General features: G+C 48.5%; 1 protein-coding gene and 1 long non-coding RNA gene across 3 annotated transcripts in view; one reads left to right on the forward strand and one right to left on the reverse strand.

Annotated features, from left to right (window-relative positions):
- Positions 1-2,810: 2,810 nt before the first annotated feature.
- Positions 2,811-5,546, forward strand: LOC147118489 (uncharacterized). Of its 2 annotated transcripts, none has more exons than XR_015077921.1 (2): positions 2,811-2,938; positions 4,679-5,546. It is a non-coding gene; the product is annotated as an uncharacterized LOC147118489 (long non-coding RNA). The 2 variants fall into 2 exon arrangements; XR_015077920.1 differs by having other exon boundaries at positions 2,815-3,148.
- A 2,791-nt stretch (positions 5,547-8,337) lies between these two features.
- Positions 8,338-21,310, reverse strand: part of LOC147118490 (uncharacterized) — a 68,145-nt gene continuing 55,172 nt past the window's right edge. Inside the window, exons 3-4 of the mRNA XM_085984454.1 lie at positions 8,628-8,686; positions 8,338-8,545 (exon numbers count right to left, since the gene is read on the reverse strand). Coding sequence (XP_085840580.1) covers positions 8,338-8,545; positions 8,628-8,686 — 267 coding nt within the window. The remainder of the gene's footprint in view (positions 8,546-8,627; positions 8,687-21,310) is intronic.

Raw genomic sequence — 21,310 nt, forward strand, 5'->3', positions numbered from 1 at the left:
CTCTGGTAACATTCCCAGAATCCCATGTAGTAAAAATAGAATTTGCCTTGTTCGGTTGCCAGTAGTCAGTGGTCCTGTGGGTGTTCACTCCTCCTTCTAGCAACACTACATTTGGTTATTAGTCTCCCACAGGGCCAGTATATCTGTAGCCAAAATTCCCATGTCATCACATCATTGCCAGTCACTCTCACAGCTTGCTGTTTGAAATCCTCATAACCTCGGGTTTAGTTCCCAGCCACTTTACAAGGCTGCTTATGTTGTGTCAGCGAACATGAAGGGTTGTATTTAGTGTTTTTAATTTTTGGTGTTAACATGATCATTGAACTCTTTTATGCACCTGTTCCCATTAAAAAAAAAAGTAAGTGTGACTTTATCCACAAAATATGGTGCAGCATTACTGATTAAATTATCTGCATTGCTTTGTGGAGGAAGGTTTCCTTCTTGTCATTGTATGTCCGAAAAGAGCAGCAAGGTTATGCTAAAACTGTATAAAACACTAGTTAGGACACAGCTAGAGTACTGAGTACAGCTCAGGTCACCACATTACACGAAGATGTGATTGCACTAGAGAGGGTACAGAGGAGATTCACGAGTATGTTGCCAGGACTGGAGAATTTTAGCTATGAGGAAAGACTGGATAGGCTGGGGTTGTTTTCTTTGGAACAGAGGAGGCTGAAGGGAGACCTAATTGTGATGTATGAGGGGCCGAGATAGAATGGATAGGAAGGACCTATTCCCCGTAGCAGAGAGGTCAATAAACAGGAAGCATAGATTTAATGTAATTGGTAGAAGGATTAGAGGGGAGTTGAGGAGAACTTTTTTTCATTCAGAGGGTGGTGGGGGTCTGGAACTCACTGTCTGAAAGGGTGGTAGAGGCAGAGACCCTCATCACATTTAAAAAGTATTCCGATATGCACTTGAGGTGCTGTAACCTACAAGGCTACGGACCAAGAGCTGGACAGTGGGATTAGGCTGGGTAGCTCTTTTTCAGCCGGCACAGACAAGATGGGCCAAATAGCCTCCTTCTGTGCCGTAAATTTCTGTAATTTCTATGATTCTAATAACGTTTCAGGTCGATGAAATTTCGTCAGAACTGGAAAAAGTCAGAGATGTAACCGGTTTTATGCAGGGAAAGTGGGGGGGGGGGGAGGAAAGAACAAAGCAGAAGGCCTGTGATAGGATGGAAGACAGGAGAGATTAAATGACAAAAGGGATGTTGGTGGATGCCAAAAGGAGATGGTAAAGGGACAAGTAAAGAAACAAAAGATGGGTCTAGAGGATGTGTAAATGGGAATATCAGAATCATCAGCAACAACTGCCATCAGAAAAAATTGGGGCAGAGGTTATGATCTGAAACTGTTGAACTCAATGTTGAGTCTGGAAGGCTGTAGAGTTCCTGATGGAAAGATGAGGTGTTGTTCCTCGAGCTTACGTTGAGCTTCATTGGAACAGTGTAGGAGGCAGAGGACGGAGAGTTCACTGTTATAGTGGGGCGGAGAATTAACCCTTCTCTATGTTGTGTGTTTTTTGGGTAAAGGTAGAGTGCCTCTGCTTGCCTGTGGGGTTGAGGTCATTGTTTAAAGAGACAGTGTGTGGGAAGCGATTCACTCAGTCATGCACTAATGTTTGCACATTGATAGACCAGCTGGTTCACACTGGTGATAGACCTTTTAAATGTCTGGACTGTGAGAAGAGCTTCAAAAGCATAAACAATCTGCAGATACACCAAAGCACTCAGACAGGGGAGAAGCCCTGTGTGGGAAATAAATTACTCGTTCATCCAACCTGCTGACACACCCATGAGTTCACATGTGACGGCAGGGGTTGGAAGCTGCTGTTATTGCTGCTCTTAATCAAATCTCGGACTGAACTGTGTTCATTCTGACAGTTGAGATATGTTTCTGCTGACAACCCCTATAACTGGGCTGGAGTTTAATATTCTGGGTATATATCAAATTAATCAAAGGGTGAAGATGCAGGTAAAAATTCTGCTGATTGTGTTTGCCTTCAATGGAGTTTATTTTTACTTTTTCCAAACACTTCACGTTTTAAAGGGTTTTCTTCAAATACTGAAAACTACCACAGTGCAGCTACTATCAGACTCACCGATAAATGGAAAGTTTCTCCTTCTCCACGGTTTCGAACCCTGACATAATGTTAAAGACCTCTAACAGGTCTCCTCTTAGTCATCTCTTTACCAGAGTAAAGAGCCCCAGCTTGCTCAATCTTGTTTGCTAGTTGCATCCTCTCTGGTGACACCTTTGTAAATCTATTCTGCACTTTCTTCAGTGCTTCAATATCCTGTTATATGGAGACCAGAACTGCCCACAGTACTTCAAGTGTGGTCTAACCAAGGTTCTATATAAATCTAACATTACCTCCCTGCATTTGTATTATATTCCTCTAGAAAAGAACCCCAGTATTTTCTTTCCACGCTTTATGGCCTTATCAACTTGCGTTACTACTTTTAGCAATTTATGTGTGTGTGTTTCCAGATTTCTTTGCTACTTTACTCCATTTAGTTTCTTACCTTCTTAGGAATAGGTGGCCTCCTTATTCCTCCCACCAAAATGAACCACCTCACATTTCACTATATTGAATTTCATTTCCCATTTATCTGCACAGTCTGCAAGCCTGTTTATGTATTCCTGTATTTCTGTGCAGTCAAAATTATTAGGTATATATCACCCAATTTGGCGTCATCTTCAAATTGCGACAATATGCCTCCAATTTCTGAGTGCAGTTTATGGTAAACAAATATTTACAATTGGGGCTTTCCATAGTGGGGCGTTTACCCAGAATCCCCCGCGCGGCAGAATGTGTCCCATCAATGACCACAGGAGCTCAGTGCGCAGGCGCAAGACTGGGCGGTGCTCTGAGCATGCGCAGTGCCAGTGGAGGCTTTGGGCTGATGAGGAAGACACGGTTCCAGGAGGCGGTAGGAGATTGTGGGCTCGGGTAGAATTGGACCCACGGCTGGGCTGGAAAGCTGCATAAACACCCTGTGTACTCCTCAGGCCCCGAATAAGAGCCCACAGGCCCCGTGTTTGCCTCGCCGTGACCGGCCCGGCCGCCAGGGTTAGCGGGGTTAATGGCCGCCATCTTGGACAGAGCGGGACCACGGCGCATGCGCAGCCATCTTGGCCAGGTACAGTGAGTGGGCGGGGCTTCAGGGCCCAGTGACCAGGAGAGACAATCATTGACTTACTGATTTTATTCTCACTCTGCACACAGCGGGTGTGAGAACTGAACCCAACCAGAGTAGAGGGAGGGGGAAAACTGGGAGTGGAGGAAAGAAATATTGGAGATGGTGCGATGGGTTTGGATTTCAGCACAGGGAGGAGGGAGAGTGTGTGGGCCGGGGATTTACAGCTTTGGGGTTAAAATGTGTTATTTTGGTCATATTTCTAGGTTTGCCACTTTCTGCCCACTGGGCAATCACAGGGCACTGACCAACACCTTAGCTTGTCAGAATAGGGCAGGTGGAACCGAGCCAGAGGCAGCTCTGGGACTTCATCTTTGGGAAACAAGAATTCCATTGTTTATTGGGCCCTGGGGAGCACTGCCCTCCCTCCCACAATTTTAACATTTTGATGCATCTCTCTATTTATATACTAGGAATCTTTTAATTTCTTTCATAGCAAAATGCATTTATTATTAAACCTTCACAGAAGGCAACTGTGGCAACAATTGAATAAAACTCAGAGTTGTAGGGATCGGGAACGCTCTTCCTGAAAAGGTCATGAGCTGATTCCATCAATGATTTTAAAAGGGAGTTGGACGGGTACTCGAGGATGAGGATCTTACAGGGTTACGGACAACAAGCAGGGATGTGGGACTAAGCACGAGTGCTCATTCTAAGAGTCAGCACAGGCACGATGGGCCGAATGGCCTCCTTCGTGCTGTACATTTCCATGATTCTATGAAAACTAACAGAACCAAACAAAGAAATGATCTTCCTTGGTTATTGATCATTTCACTAAATTTCAACAGAGCACTCTATACACCAACAACAATTTACATTTATATAGAGCTTTTAAAGCATCTCATGGCACTTTACAGTAGGGTAATAAGACAATAATTGACACACATACTTTGTTTGTGGTCCAGTGCACTGACACAAAGTTCCTTCACAACAGTAACAATTTTATTACGGTTGCTGTGAAGGCTGCGCTCACTCTGCTCGTACACCTGGTCTCCAAAGGAGGCAAAACAGGACTAATGCTGCCGAGCTCAGCTCTTTTTGATCAGAAAATATCAACTGTTTCGCCTCACCAGGAAATGCACAAAAGAGGCAGCAGTGTTCATTGGCTGCCCAGGAAAGTCCTATTTAGATTAAACTCCTTCACCCAGAGAGTGCTGAGAATGTGGAACTTGCTGCCACAGGGAGTAGTTGAGGCGAAGAGCAGGGATGTATTTAAGGGGAAGCTGGATAAACACATGGGAGAAAGGAATAGAAGGAGATGCTGATAGGGTGAGATGAAGAGAGATGGGAGGAGGCTCGTGTGGAGCATAAACACATCATGGACCAGTTGGGCCGAATGGCCTGTTTCTGTGCTGTACAATCTGGGTAATTCTATGTAATAAGAGAGGAGAGAATGTTCCATAGAAACTGGAATTATCTGTTCTGCATTTTAATCCTGAACTTAGTGATGTCTTTTGTAAACTGCTTTTACAGGGAATATCATCGGCCTTTGAATGTGGAAGGAGAAATGTTAGCCGGTTCTGTCAGTGGGAAAAGATTTCAAACATCAGTGTGACTGGAAAAGCACCAAGACACAGACCCAAGTGAGAGTGTTCCAGTGCACTGACTGTGGAAAGAGCTTTAACCAGTTACACAGTCTGAAAAACATCGCATCATTCACAGCGGGGAGAAACCGTACACGTGTTCTGTGTGTGGACGAGGCTTCAACTGATCGTCCAACCTGGAGAGACACAAGTACACCCGCACCACGGAGAAACCGTGGAAATGTGGGGACTGTGGGAAGGGATTCAGCTCCCCGTCCCGGCTGGAAATTCATCGACGCAGTCACACCGGGGAGAGGCCGTTCACCTGCTCCATGTGTGAGACGGGAGTCACTAATTCCTCCGACCTTCTGAGACACCATCGCATTCACACTGGGGAGAGGCCATTCACCTGCTCCGTGTGTGGGAAAGGATTCATTCGGTCATCCAACCTGCTGACACACCGGCAAGTTCACACTGGGGAGATGCCATTCACCTGCTCCGTGTGTGGGAAGGGATTCACTCGGTCCTCCCACATGCTGAGACACCAGCGAGTTCACAAGTGAGTGCAGGGGTTGGATTCTGCTGTTATTGCTGCTGTTAATCACATCCAGGACTGAACCATGTTCATTCTGACAGTCGGAGTTTGTTTCTGCTGATGTTAATAACCCCTATAACTTGGCTGGAGTTTAATATTCTGGATATATAGCTGATTGACTTGTCGGGGCTGCAGTGTTTATTTAAGAACCGCTGTCTGATCTTTCCCCTTAATTTCTGATGAGAGTCCCTGAATTATTTTACAATAAAATGATGAACTTTTACTTCAATCGTATATTAATCTTTAGTATAAAATCTACAATTCAGTGCCTGAAAGGTTCCACTGATTAACATCTCCATTTAGAAAGTGCTGATTAATCCTTGCGGACAATTCTTACTGACTTGCACATTACACACAGTGGCACCTCCATTATCCACCAAAAAGGGGAATGGGAATTGGTGGAGAATCGAGAATCCCCAAATGTACCCCCTCCCGTCTGGTACAGCAATCCCCTCAGCACGGGAATGGAGACAAGTCCAGTTATAGTGACGGGATGAGTTAAAGGTATTTACTCAGACGGGCGGAAGGTGGGAAGTGGCGTTCCACGGGGATCGGTGCTGGGACCACTGTTGTTCACCATTTACATGAATGATTTGGACTTGGGAATCAGAAGTACAATTTCAAAATTTGCAGATGACACTAAATTGGGGGGTGTAGTTAAATACTGAGGAAGACTGCGATAACATCCTTGTAGAATTATTCAGTTGTGTTCAGTAAATAGCAGCATCTTTTAATTTGCTTTGACTGATCACATCATTATATAGTTATGTGAAAAACAGAAATCATTAACAGCTCCCAATTTCAGAATTGTCAGATTGAAACTCAACTTCTTCCAAGTACAATCTAACATTTCAAAAATTGTAATGGATGTAGGCGAGATATTAGGACTGTTGTCCAACACAATCCAAACACAGTGACACACAGCCAGATGGGCAGGTGTAGCTTCACAGCAAATCCTTTCAAGCCTCACTAAAAAGTGGCAGACTGGCAATCCATTGTTCACTAATGGAGTTGTGATCTTTAAATTAAGAAAGGAAATGTGTCAAAGAGTTGATTAACAGAGTGAGGCATCATCTCCCTTTGATTTCTATTTCTGACGCCAGGAACAGAAAAAGGTCATTACAACACGACATAAACAGACTCTTCAGGTGTGAGACATCAGACTTCAGAACAACACGTTTGCCAGCTCTGGCCACAAACCTCAGTACAGTCAACCTTTCAGCAGCTGCAGCCTGGATTAAATAACTAGTAGTTTAACATGTCTAGTAGTGCTTTTGTATTTCTAGTCAAAATAGAACAAAATCTATTTGTGACACACACACAGGTCGCTACAAACTTCCCTGAACTCCAACCCTCTGATTTGTTTTTTGTAGCGATCTTTCCATCCATTCTGCTGCCTGGCCCTTCACTCCACACAGCCTGACCTGGGTCATCTTGTCGATCTTACAAACTGTTTATGGATAGCAAGCTGGTCACAAAACAGGAAACAGAGAGTAGGGGTTGGGAGTAGCTACTCAGACTGGCAAAAGGTGGGCAGTGGTGTTCCACAGGGATCAGTGCTGGGATTACTGTTGTTCATAAACAATTTGGACTCGGGAATCAGAAGAACAATTTCAAAGTTTGTCGATGACACCAAATTGGGAGGTAGAGTTAATCCTGAGGAAGACAAAATGCAAGAAGATATTAATAAATTTCAGAATGGGCGTGTAATTGGCAACTGAATGTCACTATAGATCAGTGTGAGGTGGTGTGTTTTGGTGGGAAGAATAAGGAGGCCACACACTACTTGGACAACAAGGGGGTGAAATTGGGTTGCTTTGCGCCTCCTGCGATATTCAGTGGGAGGTTAGCGGCGGCGGTAGCCGGTAGCTCCCCGCGGCACTGCACCGCCGGCAATGACGTCATCGCCATGCGCAGCGCCCCGGCTGCAACCTTGGGTTGAGACCCCTGACCTATCACCGGACGATATGTCCGACAGGGTCAGGGGTCGATCCTGCAGCCACGGCAGTGCCACTTAAGGGGCAGGTGTCGGGCGGCAACTTTTTATTTTGGCTGACTGCCAGCACCTGCCCCCTTCTCCTTTCTTCATCGGGGTGCCGACCGCGATCGCTCAGCCCGGCGCTCCTCTTGATCCGACACCCCGCTCCCCGGTGGTCCAGCAGGGCCCCGGTGTGCGCAGTGCTAGGCCCCTCCCCTTTAATCAGGGAGGGAGGTCTGCTATGACACGGTGCTATGTGCCGATGGGCGTGGCACTGTTACACGAAGCACTGCAAAATTCACTGGTAGCGCCTCAAGAGGGAGGGGAGCGCTTCCAGTAGCACCCCACCTCCTGCCTGGGGCACTACCACTGAATTTAATGCACGGGGCGCTAACTTTTTCAGGGGGCTAAAATTAGCCCCGGCGACGTTAGCGACCCAAAGGGGTCATCACCAAATTTTTCCTCCTAAGAGTCTAAATGGGCTGGAGGAGCAGAGGGATCCCGGGATACAGATACACAAATCACTAAAAGTAGCGACACAGGTTAATAAGGCCATTAAAAAAAAAGCACTGGGTACATTCCTAAAGGAGCCTTCTGTTCCGTGCCTTGGAGCTCTGAACCATGGCGGAGAGCGGCTGGGACACGTTTCTCACACGCCTCGAGATTAACCCGCACGGAGCCTTTGCTGTCAGTGAAGAGAGACGACAAAGACCAAAGTGCCGTTTGCCCCTCTCAGTGTGGCCCTGAAGGACTGTGTCCAGGCTGAAGTTCTGTTCCCGCCGTACGATCCTCCCCCAGATTGTCCTTTCTGAGCTCCAGCCAGGAGGTGATAAACACTCAGGTGGGAAAGAAGAAAATCTACAACAATGTTTAAAACAAAACTGGTTTATTTGACATATATCCAGAATATTAAACTCCAGCCCAGTTACAGGAGTTATTAACATCAGTAGAAACAAAACCCAACTGTCAGAATGAACATGATTCAGTCCTGGATGTGATCAACAGCAGCAAGAACAGCAGAATCCAACCCCTGTAGTCACTTGTGAACTCGCTGGTGTCTCAACAGGGTGGATGACTGAGTGAATCCCTTCCCACACATGGAGCAGGTGAACGGCCTCTCCCCAGTGTGAGTCCGCTGGTGGACAGTGAGTTCAGATGACTGCCTGAACCCAGTCCCGCAGTGAGAGCACCTGAACGGTCTCTCGTCAGTGTGAACACGTTGATGGTACGTCAGTTCCCAGGAACTTTTATAGCACTTCCCACAGTCCAGGCATTTAAAAGGTCTCATCAGTGTGAGTGTGCTGATGATTCAGCAGGTTGGATGACTGAGTGAATCCCTTCCCACACTCAGAGCAGGTGAACGGCCCCTCTCCAGTGTGAATGCACTTGTGTGTCGATAGGCCAAAGGATTGGCTGAAGCCTCGTCCACACACAGAACACGTGTACGGTGCTTTTTGCTTCCATGTTCAGAGGCCGGTGATATTCAGATACGATGAGTCGAGTGACTCTGTCAGATCTTGGCGTGATGTTTGGTTTGAGCTTACTATCTGTAAATTCCTCCTCTTCTAATACCCTGTAAAATGAATTTAAAATGGGGAGCGTGAGAGAGAACCCACAAGAAAACAAAGGCAGGGTGTAAAATTGAGTTTAATGAATCTGGTCATTTGTGGGGCCGGCACTAGAAAAAAGTGACCATGAAAGCTGCCGGATTGTCATAAAAATCCAACTGGTTCACTGATGTCCCTCAGGGAAGGGAATCCACCACCCGGTCTGGGCCTACACACGACTCTGGCCTCTATGGAAGGAGAGAGAGAGGTGGGAGGGGGAGGGGGGCGAAGGAGATGGACTTTATACATCTGCAACTCGACCAGAACTTTGACAGAACATCCAAAACCCACAACCTTCACCACCTAAAAGGACAAGGGCAGCTGTTGCATGGGAGCACCATCATCTCCAAGTTACTCTCCAAGTCACACACCATCTTGACTTAGACATATTCATCGTTGCTGGGTCAAAATCCTCGAACTCCTTACCTAACAACATTGTGGGATTACCTTCACCACGCGGACTGCAGCAGTTCAAGAAGGCTCACCACCACCTTCTCAACGGGCAACTGGGGATTGGCCATATTTGCTGCTCTTGCGAGCGGCGCCCACATCCCGAGAATGAATTAAAGCAAATCTGTAGATGTAAACTGGATTAAAAGCCTCTACAGAAATACTTGTTCCTAAAACAGTACTCTTTTACATGGTAGGGACAGTGTCTGCTTAGCAACCTAATCTCCCCCAGAATCCACCTCTCACAGTCCCACATTGGAAATTGTTGGGTCCTCCTGGGCTCAGAAGTACTGGGGGTTAAACCCAGCAGCTTCTCCTCCATCTCCACTCCAGCTCAAACTGAAGCAACAAAAAGACCTACACAGGCGGCCAGGGACCTACCTTCCATCAGCCTGCAATAAAACTCTTCCCCACAGCCGCTGACTAATGGCGGCCGCAGCACCCACAATTCCCCGTGCCCCAGAAACCGCTCTATCCAACGCGCTGATTTCCCCACTGACAGAGCGCATGCTCCCCGGGGCCGTGGGCCATTCTGGGAGCCTGGCTCCTGTCCTTTTCCCGAGTCAGACTCAGTGGAACCAGCTGAAGAAACCGGGAAGCGGCGGCTCGGATGGGGGAGGCGCTGCACCCTGGGTTTCCTGGTGCCGGGGCCCTGGCCGCACATCCGCCAGGCCCGGCCACTCTGATTCTGATTGAGTTTTTTGATGAGGTAACAGAGAGGGTTGATGAGGGCAATATGGTTAACGTGGTGTACATGGATTTCCAAAAGGCGTTCGACAAAGTGCCACATAATAGGCTTGCCAGCAAAGTTGAAGCCCATGGAATAAAAGGGACAGTGGCAGCATGGATATGAAATTGGCTGAGTGACAGAAAACAGAGAGTAGTGGTGAATGGTTGTTTTTCGGACTGGAGGAAGGTACACAGTGGTGTTCCCCAGGGGTCGGTACTAGGACCACTGCTTTACTTGATATATATTAATGACTTAGACGCGGGTGTACAGGGCACAGTTTCAAAATATGCAGATGACACAAAACTTGGAAGTATAGTGAACAGTGAGGAGGATAGTGATAGACTTCAAGAAGACAGAGACAGGCTGGTGGAATGGGCGGACACGTGACAGATAAAATTTAACGCAGAAAAGTGCGAAGTGGTACATTTTGGTAGGAAGAACGAGGAGAGGCAACATAAACTAAAGGGTACAATCCTAAAGTGGGTGCATGAACAGAGAGACCTGGGGGTATGTGTTCACAAATCATTGAAGGTGGCAGGGCAGGTCGAGAAAGTGGTTAAAAAAGCATACCGGATCCTGGGCTTTATAAATAGAGGCACAGAGTCCAAAAGCAAGGAAGTTATGATGAACCTTTATAAAACACTGGTTCGGCCTGAACTGGAGTATTGTGTCCAATTCTGGGCACCGCACTTTATGAAGGATGTCAAGGCCTTAGAGAGGGTGCAGAAAAGATTTACAAGAATGGTTCCAGGGATAAGGGATGAGGGACTTCAGTTACGTGGATAGACTGGAGAAGCTGGGGTTGTTCTCCTTAGAGCAGAGAAGGTTGGGAGGAGATTTGATGGAGGTGTTCAAAATCATGAGTGGCCTGAACAGAGTAGATAGAGGGAAACTGTTCCCATTGGCGGAAGGGTCGAGAACCAGAGGACACAGATTTAAGGTGATTGGCAGAAGAACCAAAGGCGACATGAGGAAAAACATTTTTACGCAGCGAGTGGTTAGGATCTGGAATGCACTGCCTGAAAGGGTGGTGGAGGCAGATTCAATCACGGCTTTCAAAAGGGAATTGGATAAGTATCATTAAATATATTCAAGAAGGAGTTAGATATATTTCTTCAGGCAAAAGGGATCAAGGGATATGGAGAGAAAGCAGGGACAGGGTACTGAGTTTGGATGATCAGCCATGATCTCATTGAATGGCGGAGCAGGCTCGACGGGCCGAATGGCCTCCTTCTGTGCTGTAACCATTCTATGATTTTATAAAATATTAGAAAGTTTGTTCCACAGAAGCACGGGGTTTATCTGCTTTTATTCATGAATTTAAAAAGTCTCTATTAAAATCTGAGCCAGTGTGTTGTGAGACAAAGAGCCTTGTGTCCAATAAGGGGAATAAAGGCCCACAGCCTCCCCTGGCCCCGGGCCCTGAACAAGGGACTGGAGAAACTCGCTGCCCTGCGGATCAGACAATCAGCCAGCGCTAGTCCTGCCCCTCGGGCTCCCCGATTGGTTGAAGGACCCGCGGCCGGCTCGCTCCTCCAGCCCCGCCCCCTCGCTCCCTATTGGTCGGAAGCTCCCGTCAATCAGGCCGTGGACCCGGGTCACGTGTCCCTCACCGACTTTACAAAGAAAGCCTCGCGCGGTCGCCGGGCGGAGCTGCAGGTCGGCGGGAGCGGGGTCGGGAGATTAATAAACTGCGGGGAGGCCGCGCCGCAGGGTTTATAAAGTTGGAGAACGGCCTGAGGCCAGAATGAGATTCAGCAGCCCGGTCTGTGTTCCACCGGACAGCAGCGGTGAGGCTTTTTCTTGGTGATAGGCCCGGGCTACGCGCCGCCATCTTGGTGGAGGAAAGACAGGCCGGTTCCACCTGCAGCACAGCGCATGTGCGGCCATCTTGGCACAGGGAGTGGGCGGGGCTTCAGGGTCCCAGTGGCCTTTCCCCGGAATGCCCCGCGTCGACTCCGTCCGACAGGATCCGTGTGCGCAGGCACAGCTCCGAGTGGGGGAAGGGGGTTGGTCTACTCTGGGCATGCACGGTTATTACCCTTGGTGACCGGGAGGGGTCGCTGTGCCGGACTCGGCCGAAACCGCCGTCCCGCCTGCGCATGTGCGGACTCTCGGCTGTCAATCAGCCGTCAGCCAGCAGAGGTCGTTGGCGAGCCCAGTGAAGGAAGAAAGACTTGCATTTATATAGTGCCTTTCACCACCACCGGATGTCCCAAAGCGCTTTACAGCCAATGAAATACTTTTGAAGTGTTGTCACTGTTGTAATGTAAGAAACGCAGCAGTCAATTACCGCACAGCAAGCTCCCACAAACAGCAATCTGATAATCTATCATTTTGTTATCTTAATTGAGGGATAACCATTGAAACATAGAAGACGGGAGCAGGAGTGGGCCATTCAGCCCCTCGAGCCTGCTCCGCCATTCAATGAGATCATGCGCTGTGCTGCAGGTGGAACCGGCCTGTCTTCCCTCCACCAAGATGGCGGCGCGTAGCCCGGGCCTATCACCGAGAAAAAGCCTCACTGCTGCCGTCCGGTGGAACACAGACCGGGCCGCTGAATCTCATTCAGGCCTCAGGCCGTTCTCCAAATTTATAAACCCTGCGGCGCGGCCTCCCCGCAGTTTATTAATCTCCCGACCCCGCTCCCGCCGACCTGCAGCTCCGCCCGGCGACCGCGCGAGGCTTTCTTTGTAAAGTCGGTGAGGGACACGTGACCCGGGTCCACGGCCTGATTGACGGGAGCTTCCGACCAATAGGGAGCGAGGGGGCGGGGCTGGAGGAGCGAGCCGGCCGCGGGTCCTTCAACCAATCGGGGAGCCCGAGGGGCAGGACTAGCGCTGGCTGATTGTCTGATCCGCAGGGCAGCGAGTTTCTCCAGTCCCTTGTTCAGGGCCCGGGGCCAGGGGAGGCTGTGGGCCTTTATTCCCCTTATTGGACACAAGGCTCTTTGTCTCACAACACACTGGCTCAGATTTTAATAGAGACTTTTTAAATTCATGAATAAAAGCAGATAAACCCCGTGCTTCTGTGGAACAAACTTTCTAATATTTTATAGAATCATTGAATGGTTACAGCACAGAAGGAGGCCATTCGGCCCTTCGAGCCTGCTCCGCCATTCAATGAGATCATGGCTGATCATCCAAACTCAGTACCCTGTCCCTGCCTTCTCCCCATATCCCTTGATCCCTTTAGCCTTAAGAAATATATCTAACTCCTTCTTGAATATATTTAATGAGTTGGCCTCAACTGCCTTCTGTGGTAGAGAATTCCACAGGTTCACCACTCTCTGGGTGAAGAAATTCCTCCTCATCTCTGCCTTAAATGGCTTACCCCTTATCCTTAGACTGTGAGCCCTGGTTTGGACTCCCCGACCATCGGGAACATCCTTCCTACATCTAGTCTGTCTAGTCCTGTTAGGATTTTATAAGTTTCAATGAGATCCCCTCTCATTCTTTTAAACTCCAGCGAGTATAAGCCCAATCGACCCAATCTCTCCTCATACGTCATTCCTGCCATCCCTGGTACCAGCCTGGTGAATCTTCGCTGCACTCCCTCCATGGCAAGAACATCCTCCCTCAGATAAGGCGACCAAAACTGCACAAAATACTCAAGGTGTCGTCTCACCAAGGCCCTGTACAACTGCAGCAAGACATCCTTGTTCCTGTACTCGAACCTTCTCGCTACGAAGGCCAACAGACCATTTGCCTTCTTAACCATCTGCTGCACCTGCTTGCTTACCTTCAGTGACTGGTGCACAAGGACACCCAGGTCTCGTTGCACTTCCCCTTCTCCCAATCTATTGCCGTTCAGATAATAATCTGCCTTCCTGTTTTTGCCACCAAAGTGGATAATATCCACTTCATACTGCATCTGCCATGCATCTGCCCAATCACCCAACCTGTCCAAATCATACTGGAGTTTCTTGGCAACCTCCTCACAGCACACACGCCCACCCAGCTTTGTGTCGTCTGCAAACTTGGAGATATTACATCTAGTTCTTTACATAGGAGCAGGAGAGGGCCATTCGGCCCCTCGAGCCTGCTCCGCCATTAAATGAGATCATGGCTGATCTTCTGTCTCAACTCCATTCACCAGCCCTATCGCCATATCCCTTGATGCCTTTACTGATCAGAAATCTATCGACTTCTGGTGTGAATATACCCAATGACTGAGCCTCCACAGCCCTCTGGGGTAGAGAATTCCAAAGATTCACCACACTCTGTGAAGAAATGTCTTCTCATCTCAGCCCTGAATGGCCAACCCTTTATCCTGAGGCTGTGGCCCCTGGTTCTAGACTCTCCAGCCAAGGGAAACATTCTCCCAGCACCCACCCTATCAAGCCCTGTAATCATTTTGTATGCTTCAATGAGATCCCCTCTCATTCTTCTGAATTCAAGAGAATACAGGCCTAGTTTACTCAATCTCTTCTCATACGACAGTCCCGCCATCCCAGGAATCAATCTCGTCAACCTTCGTTGCACTCCCTCTGTGGCAAGTATATCCTTCCTTAGGTAAGGAGACCAAAATTGTACACAGTACTCCAGGTGTGGTCTCACCAAGGCCCTGTATAATTGGAGTAAGACTTCTTTAGTCCTGTACTCAAATCCTCTTGTAATGTCAATCAACCAACAGTCAGAAGAGGTCGCTAGTGAGACCAGTGAAGAAAGAAAGACTTGCATTTATATAGCGCCTTTCACCACCACTGGACGACCCAAAGCGCTTTACAGCCAATGAAGTACTTTTGAAGTGTAGTCACTGTTGTAATGTAAGAAACACGGCAGTCAATTAGCGCACAGCAAGCTCCCACAAACAGCAATGTTATAATGACCAGATAATCTATCTTTTTATGTTGATTGAGAGATAAACATTGGCTAGGAGACTGGTGATAACTGCCCTGCTCTTTCCCACATTACAACAGTGACTACTTCATTGTAGTATTTCATTGGCTGTAAAGCACTTCAAGACATCTGGTGTTCATGAAAACACTGTATAAATGCAAGTCTTTCTTTCTTGAAATTGTGCCATGGGATCTTTTACATCCACCTGAGAGAGCAGACAGGGCCTCAGTTTAACGTCTCATCCGAAAGACGGCACCTCCGACACTGCAGCACTCCCTCAGCACTGCACTGGAGTGTCAGCCTAGATTTTGGTGTTCAAGTCTCTGGAGTGGGACTTGAACGCACAACTATATGCCTCAGAGGCGAGAGTGCTACCAACTGAGCCACTGGCTGACACTAAAGAACAAGCAGTTCTGACGAAAGGTCATCGACCTGAAACATTAACTCTGTTTCACTCTCCACAGATGCTGCCTGACCTGCTGAGTATTTCCAACATTTTCTGTTTTTATTAAAGAAACGAGGGAGTGATTGCTGACAGGAAGAATGTTGGGTCGTCCTGCGCATGCGCACCTCCCTGATGGCTGAGGTGAAACACCGACTCGCCCCCCACCTGAGCCGCGCACGTGTACCAGATGTTGCGGCTTCACATGTGCACCCGATGTTCCAACCGCGGAGTTTTGTGCGCTGAGCATGCGCGTTGCGGACCGATCGGGATGGGCGATTGTGGAGCAGGAGGGAGAGCGCGGGGGCCATGAACACATGCGCAGGACTCAGCGTCAACAGAGCGCTTTCTGGAGCGCCGGGGCTTGTGGGTATTGCAGCCACCATTACTGCTGATCCTTTCAACCAACCTGTGCAGCAACTGGAGCCTGAAAATCAGCTTCACTGCCCCTAGGGTCAAAAAGGGGAAAATTAAACAACAGTTTGTCTCTGATCCTTTTCTGATCTCAATTTACAGGGTTATAGAAGTGGAGCAGTTACAGGCGGGAAGCTCAGACCATCACGTCAAGATCTGACAGAGTCGCTCGATTCATCCGGACCTGAATATCATCGGCCTTTGCACATGGAAGGAGAAAGCAGCGATCGCAGCGATGACAAACCACACACGTGTTCGGTGTGTGGACGCGGATTCAGCCGATCGCCTGACCTGGCAAGACACATGCACCGTCACACCGGGGAGAAACCGGGTAAAGGTGGGGACGGTGGGAAGCCATTCAGTTCCCCATCTGCAATAGAAGTTCAACAGCGCAGTCACACCAGGGACAGTCCATTCACCTGCTCCATGTGTGGAAAGGGATTTGTTTGTTCATCCCACCTGCAAACACACCAGCGAGTTCACACTGGGGAGAGACCATTTCAGTGTTCTGACTGTTGGAAGAACTTTAAAAGCCCCGGGGATCTGAAGCAACACCAGCGAGTTCACACTGACGAGAGACCATTTCAGTGTCCTGACTGCGGGAAGAGCTTTAAAAGCCCCCAGTATCTGAAGCAACACCAGCGAGCTCACACTGATGAGAGACCATTTCACTGTTCTGACTGTGGGAAGAGCTTTAAAAGCCCCGGGGAACTGAAGCAACACCAGCTTGTTCACAATGACGAGAGACCATTTCAGTGTCCTGACTGTGGGAAGAGCTTTAAAAGCCCCGGGGAACTGAAGGGACACCAGCTTGTTCACACTGGGGAGAGACCATTTCAGTGTTCTGACTGTGGGAAGAGCTTTAAAAGCCCCGGGGAACTGAAGGGACACCAGCTTGTTCACACTGATGAGAGACCATTTCAGTGTTCTGACTGTGGGAAGAGCTTTAAAAGCTCCAGGGAACTGAAGCGACACCAGCTTGTTCACACTGATGAGAGAGCATTTCAATGTTCTGACTGTGGGAAGAGCTTTAAAAGCCCCGGGGAACTGAAGGAACACCAGCTTGTTCACACTGATGAGAGACCATTTCAGTGTCCTAACTGTGGGAAGAACTTTAAAAGCCCCGGGGATCTGAAGCAACACCAGCGAGTTCACACTGAGGAGAGACCATTTCAGTGTCCTGACTGTTGGAAGAGCTTTAAAAGCCCCGGGGAACTGCAGGGACACCAGCTTGTTCACACTGATGAGAGACCATTTCGGTGTCCTGACTGCGGGAGGAGCTTTAAAAGCCTCGGGCATCTGAAGGGACACCAGCTTGTTCACACTGATGAGAGACCATTTCAATGTTCTGACTGTGGGAAGAGCTTTAAAAGCTCCAGGGAACTGAAGCGACACCAGCTTGTTCACACTGATGAGAGAGCATTTCAATGTTCTGACTGTGGGAAGAGCTTTAAAAGCCCCGGGGAACTGAAGAAACACCAGCTTGTTCACACTGATGAGAGACCATTTCAGTGTCCTAACTGTGGGAAGAACTTTAAAAGCCCCGGGGAACTGAAGCAACACCAGCGAGTTCACACTGAGGAGAGACCATTTCAGTGTTCTGACTGTGGGAAGAGCTTTAAAAACTCCAGGGAACTGAAGCGACACCAGCTTGTTCACACTGATGAGAGACCATTTCAATGTTCTGACTGTGGGAAGAGCTTTAAAAGCCCCAGGGAACTGAAGTGACACCAGCTTGTTCACACTGATGAGAGACCATTTCAATGTTCTGACTGTGGGAAGAGCTTTAAAAGCGCTAGGGGACTGAAGGGACACCAGCTTGTTCACACTGATGAGAGACCATTTCAGTGTCCTGACTGTGGGAATAGCTTTAAAAGCCACGGGGAACTGAAGGGACACCAGCTTGTTCAAACTGGGGAGAGACCATTTCAGTGTTCTGACTGTGGGAAGAGCTTTAAAAGCCCCGGGGAACTGAAGGGACACCAGCTTGTTCACACTGATGAGAGACCATTTCAGTGTTCTGACTGTGGGAAGAGCTTTTAAAGTTCCAGGGAACTGAAGCGACACCAGCTTGTTCACACTGATGAGAGAGCATTTCAATGTTCTGACTGTGGGAAGAACTTTAAAAGCCCTGGGGATCTGAAGCAACACCAGCGAGTTCACACTGAGGAGAGACCATTTCAGTGTCCTGACTGTTGGAAGAGCTTTAAAAGCCCTAGGGAACTGCAGGGACACCAGCTTGTTCACACTGATGAGAGACCATTTCGGTGCCCTGACTGCGGGAAGAGCTTTAAAAGCCTCGGGCATCTGAAGGGACACCAGCTTGTTCACACTGATGAGAGACCATTTCAGTCTCCTGACTGTGGGAAGAGCTTTAAAAGCCCCGGGGAACTGAAGGGACACCAGCTTGTTCACACTGGGGAGAGACCATTTCAGTGTTCTGGCTGTGGGAAGAGCTTTAAAAGCCCCGGGGAACTGAAGGGACACCAGCTTGTTCACACTGATGAGAGACCATTTCAGTGTTCTGACTGTGGGAAGAGCTTTAAAAGCTCCAGGGAACTGAAGCGACACCAGCTTGTTCACACTGATGAGAGAGCATTTCAATGTTCTGACTGTGGGAAGAGCATTTAAAAGCCCCGGGGAACTGAAGGAACACCAGCGAGTTCACACTGAGGAGAGACCATTTCAGTGTCCTGACTGTTGGAAGAGCTTTAAAAGCCCCAGGGAACTGCAGGGACACCAGCTTGTTCACACTGATGAGAGACCATTTCGGTGTCCTGACTGCGGGAGGAGCTTTAAAAGCCTCGGGCATCTGAAGGGACACCAGCTTGTTCACACTGATGAGAGAGCATTTCAGTGTTCTGACTGTGGGAAGAGCTTTAAAAGCCCCGGGGAACTGAAGAAACACCAGCTTGTTCACACTGATGAGAGACCATTTCAGTGTCCTAACTGTGGGAAGAACTTTAAAAGCCCCGGGGAACTGAAGCAACACCAGCGAGTTCACACTGAGGAGAGACCATTTCAGTGTTCTGACTGTGGGAAGAGCTTTAAAAACTCCGGGGAACTGAAGCAACACCAGCTTGTTCACACTGATGAGAGACCATTTCAATGTTCTGACTGTGGGAAGAGCTTTAAAATCCCCAGGGAACTGAAGTGACACCAGCTTGTTCACACTGATGAGAGACCATTTCAATGTTCTGACTGTGGGAAGAGCTTTAAAAGCGCTAGGGGACTGAAGGGACACCAGCTTGTTCACACTGATGAGAGACCATTTCAGTGTCCTGACTGTGGGAAGAGCTTTAAAAGCTCCGGGTAACTGAAGGGACACCAGCTGGTTCACACTGATGAGAGACCATTTCAGTGTTCTGACTGTGGGAAGAGCTTTAAAAGCTCTGGGGATCTGAAGGGACACCAGCGAGTTCACAGTGATGAGAGACCATTTAAGTGTCCTGACTGTGGGAAGAGCTTTAAAAGCCCCAGGGAACTGAAGGGACACCAGCTTGTTCACACTGGGGAAAGACCATTTCAGTGTTCTGACTGTGGGAAGAGCTTTAAAAGCCCCCAGTATCTGAAGCATCACCAGCGAGTTCACACTGATGAGAGATCCTTTAAATGTTCTGACTGTGGGAAGAGCTTTTAAAGCTCCTGGGAGCTGAAGAGACACTAGCGAGTTCCCACTGGGGAGAGGCCGTTCATCTGCTTCGTGTGTGGGAAGGGATTCACTGAATCATCCCATCTGCTGGCACATCAGCTTGTTCACACTGGAGAGAACCCCTTTAAATGTTCTGACTGTGGGAAGAGCTTTAAAAGCTCCTGGGAGCTGAAGAGACACTAGCGAATTCACACTGGGGCGAGGCCGTTTGTCTGCTTCGTGTGTGGGAAGGGATTCACTGAATCATCCAACCTGCTCGCACATCAGCGAGTTCACACTGCCGAGAGACCCTTTAAATGTTCTGACTATGGAAAGAGCTTTAAAAGCTCCGGGCAGCTGAAGAGACACCAAAACCTACACACTGGGGAGAGACCACTCACCTACTCCGTGTGTGGGAAGGCATTCGCTCAGCCCTCCAACCTGCTCACACATCAGCGAGTTCACACTGACGAGAGACCCTTTAAATGTTCTGACTGTGGAAAGAGCTTTAAAAGCTCCGGGGAGCTGAAGAGACACCAGCTCCTCCACACTGGTGAGAGGCCATTCACCAGCTCCGTGTGTGGGAAGGGATTCACTCAGTCAGCCACCCTCTTGTCACACCAGCTTGTTCACACTGATGAGAGACCCTTTAAATGTTCTGACTGTGGGAAGAGTTTTAAAAGCTCGAAGAACCTTAAGAGACACCAGCGTCTTCACACTGATCATAGAATCTAACAGCACAGAAGGAGGTGATTCGGCACATCGTGTCTGTGCCGGCTCTTTGAAAGAGCTGTCCAATTTAGTCCCAAGCCCCAGCTTTATCCCCAGAACTCTGCAAACTAGTCCTCTTCAAGTACATGTCCAATTACCGTTTGAAAGTTCCTGTGGAACCTGATTCCAGCATCCTTTCAGATGGTGTGTTCCAGATCTTAACAACCCTCTGTGTGAAAACAATTTCCCTCATTTCCCTCTAGTTCTTTTAGCAACTATTTTAAATCTGTGAACTTTGGTTACCGACCCACTTGCCAGAGTGAAAAGTTTCTCCCTACTTGCTCGATCAAAACCGTTCATCATTTACGCGCCGCTATCTTGGTGGAGCGAAGACGGACCAGTTCCACCTGCAGCACGGTGCATGCGCAGCCATCTTGGTACAGGAACAGAGAGTGGACGGGGCTTCAGGGTCCCAGTGACCAGGAGAGACAATCATTGACTCATTGATTTTATCCTCACTCTGCACACAGCGGGTGGAGAACTGAACCCAACCAGAGCAGAGGGAGGGGGGAAACTGGGAGTGGAGGAATGAAATGTTGGAGATGGTGCGATGGGTTTGGGTTTCAGCACAGGGAGGAGGGAGAGTGTGTGGGACAGGGATTTACAGCTCTGGGGGAACAAGAGAGGAAAGAATGTTCCACAGAAACTAGAATTGTCTGTTCTGAATTTCTAGCCTGTACTTACAGTGATGGCTTTTGTAAACTCCTTTTACCGGGTATTAGAAGGGGAGGATTTACAGATGGGAAACTCAAACCAAACATCACGTCAAGATCTGACAGTCACTCCATTCATCAGGACCTGATTATCATCGGCCTTTGAATGTGGAAGGAGGAATGTTTGTCTGTTCTGTCTGTGGGAAAAGATATCAAACATCAGTGTGACTGGAAAAGCACCGAGACACCCACACCCGAGTGAGAGTGTTCCAGAGCACTGACTGTGGAAAAAGCTTTAACCAGTTACACAACCTGAAAAAACATCGCTCTATTCACAGCGGGGAGAAATCGTACACATGATCTGTGTGTGGACGAGTCTTCAACCGATCATCCAACCTGGAGAGACACAAGGACACCCGCACCACGGAGAAACGGTGGAAATGTGGGGACTGTGGGAAGAGATTCAATTA

The sequence above is a fragment of the Somniosus microcephalus genome, chromosome 4, assembly GCF_052327205.1.
Source record: "Somniosus microcephalus isolate GS21.2 chromosome 4, FLI_Smic_1.0, whole genome shotgun sequence".
Lineage (NCBI taxonomy): Eukaryota > Metazoa > Chordata > Chondrichthyes > Squaliformes > Somniosidae > Somniosus > Somniosus microcephalus.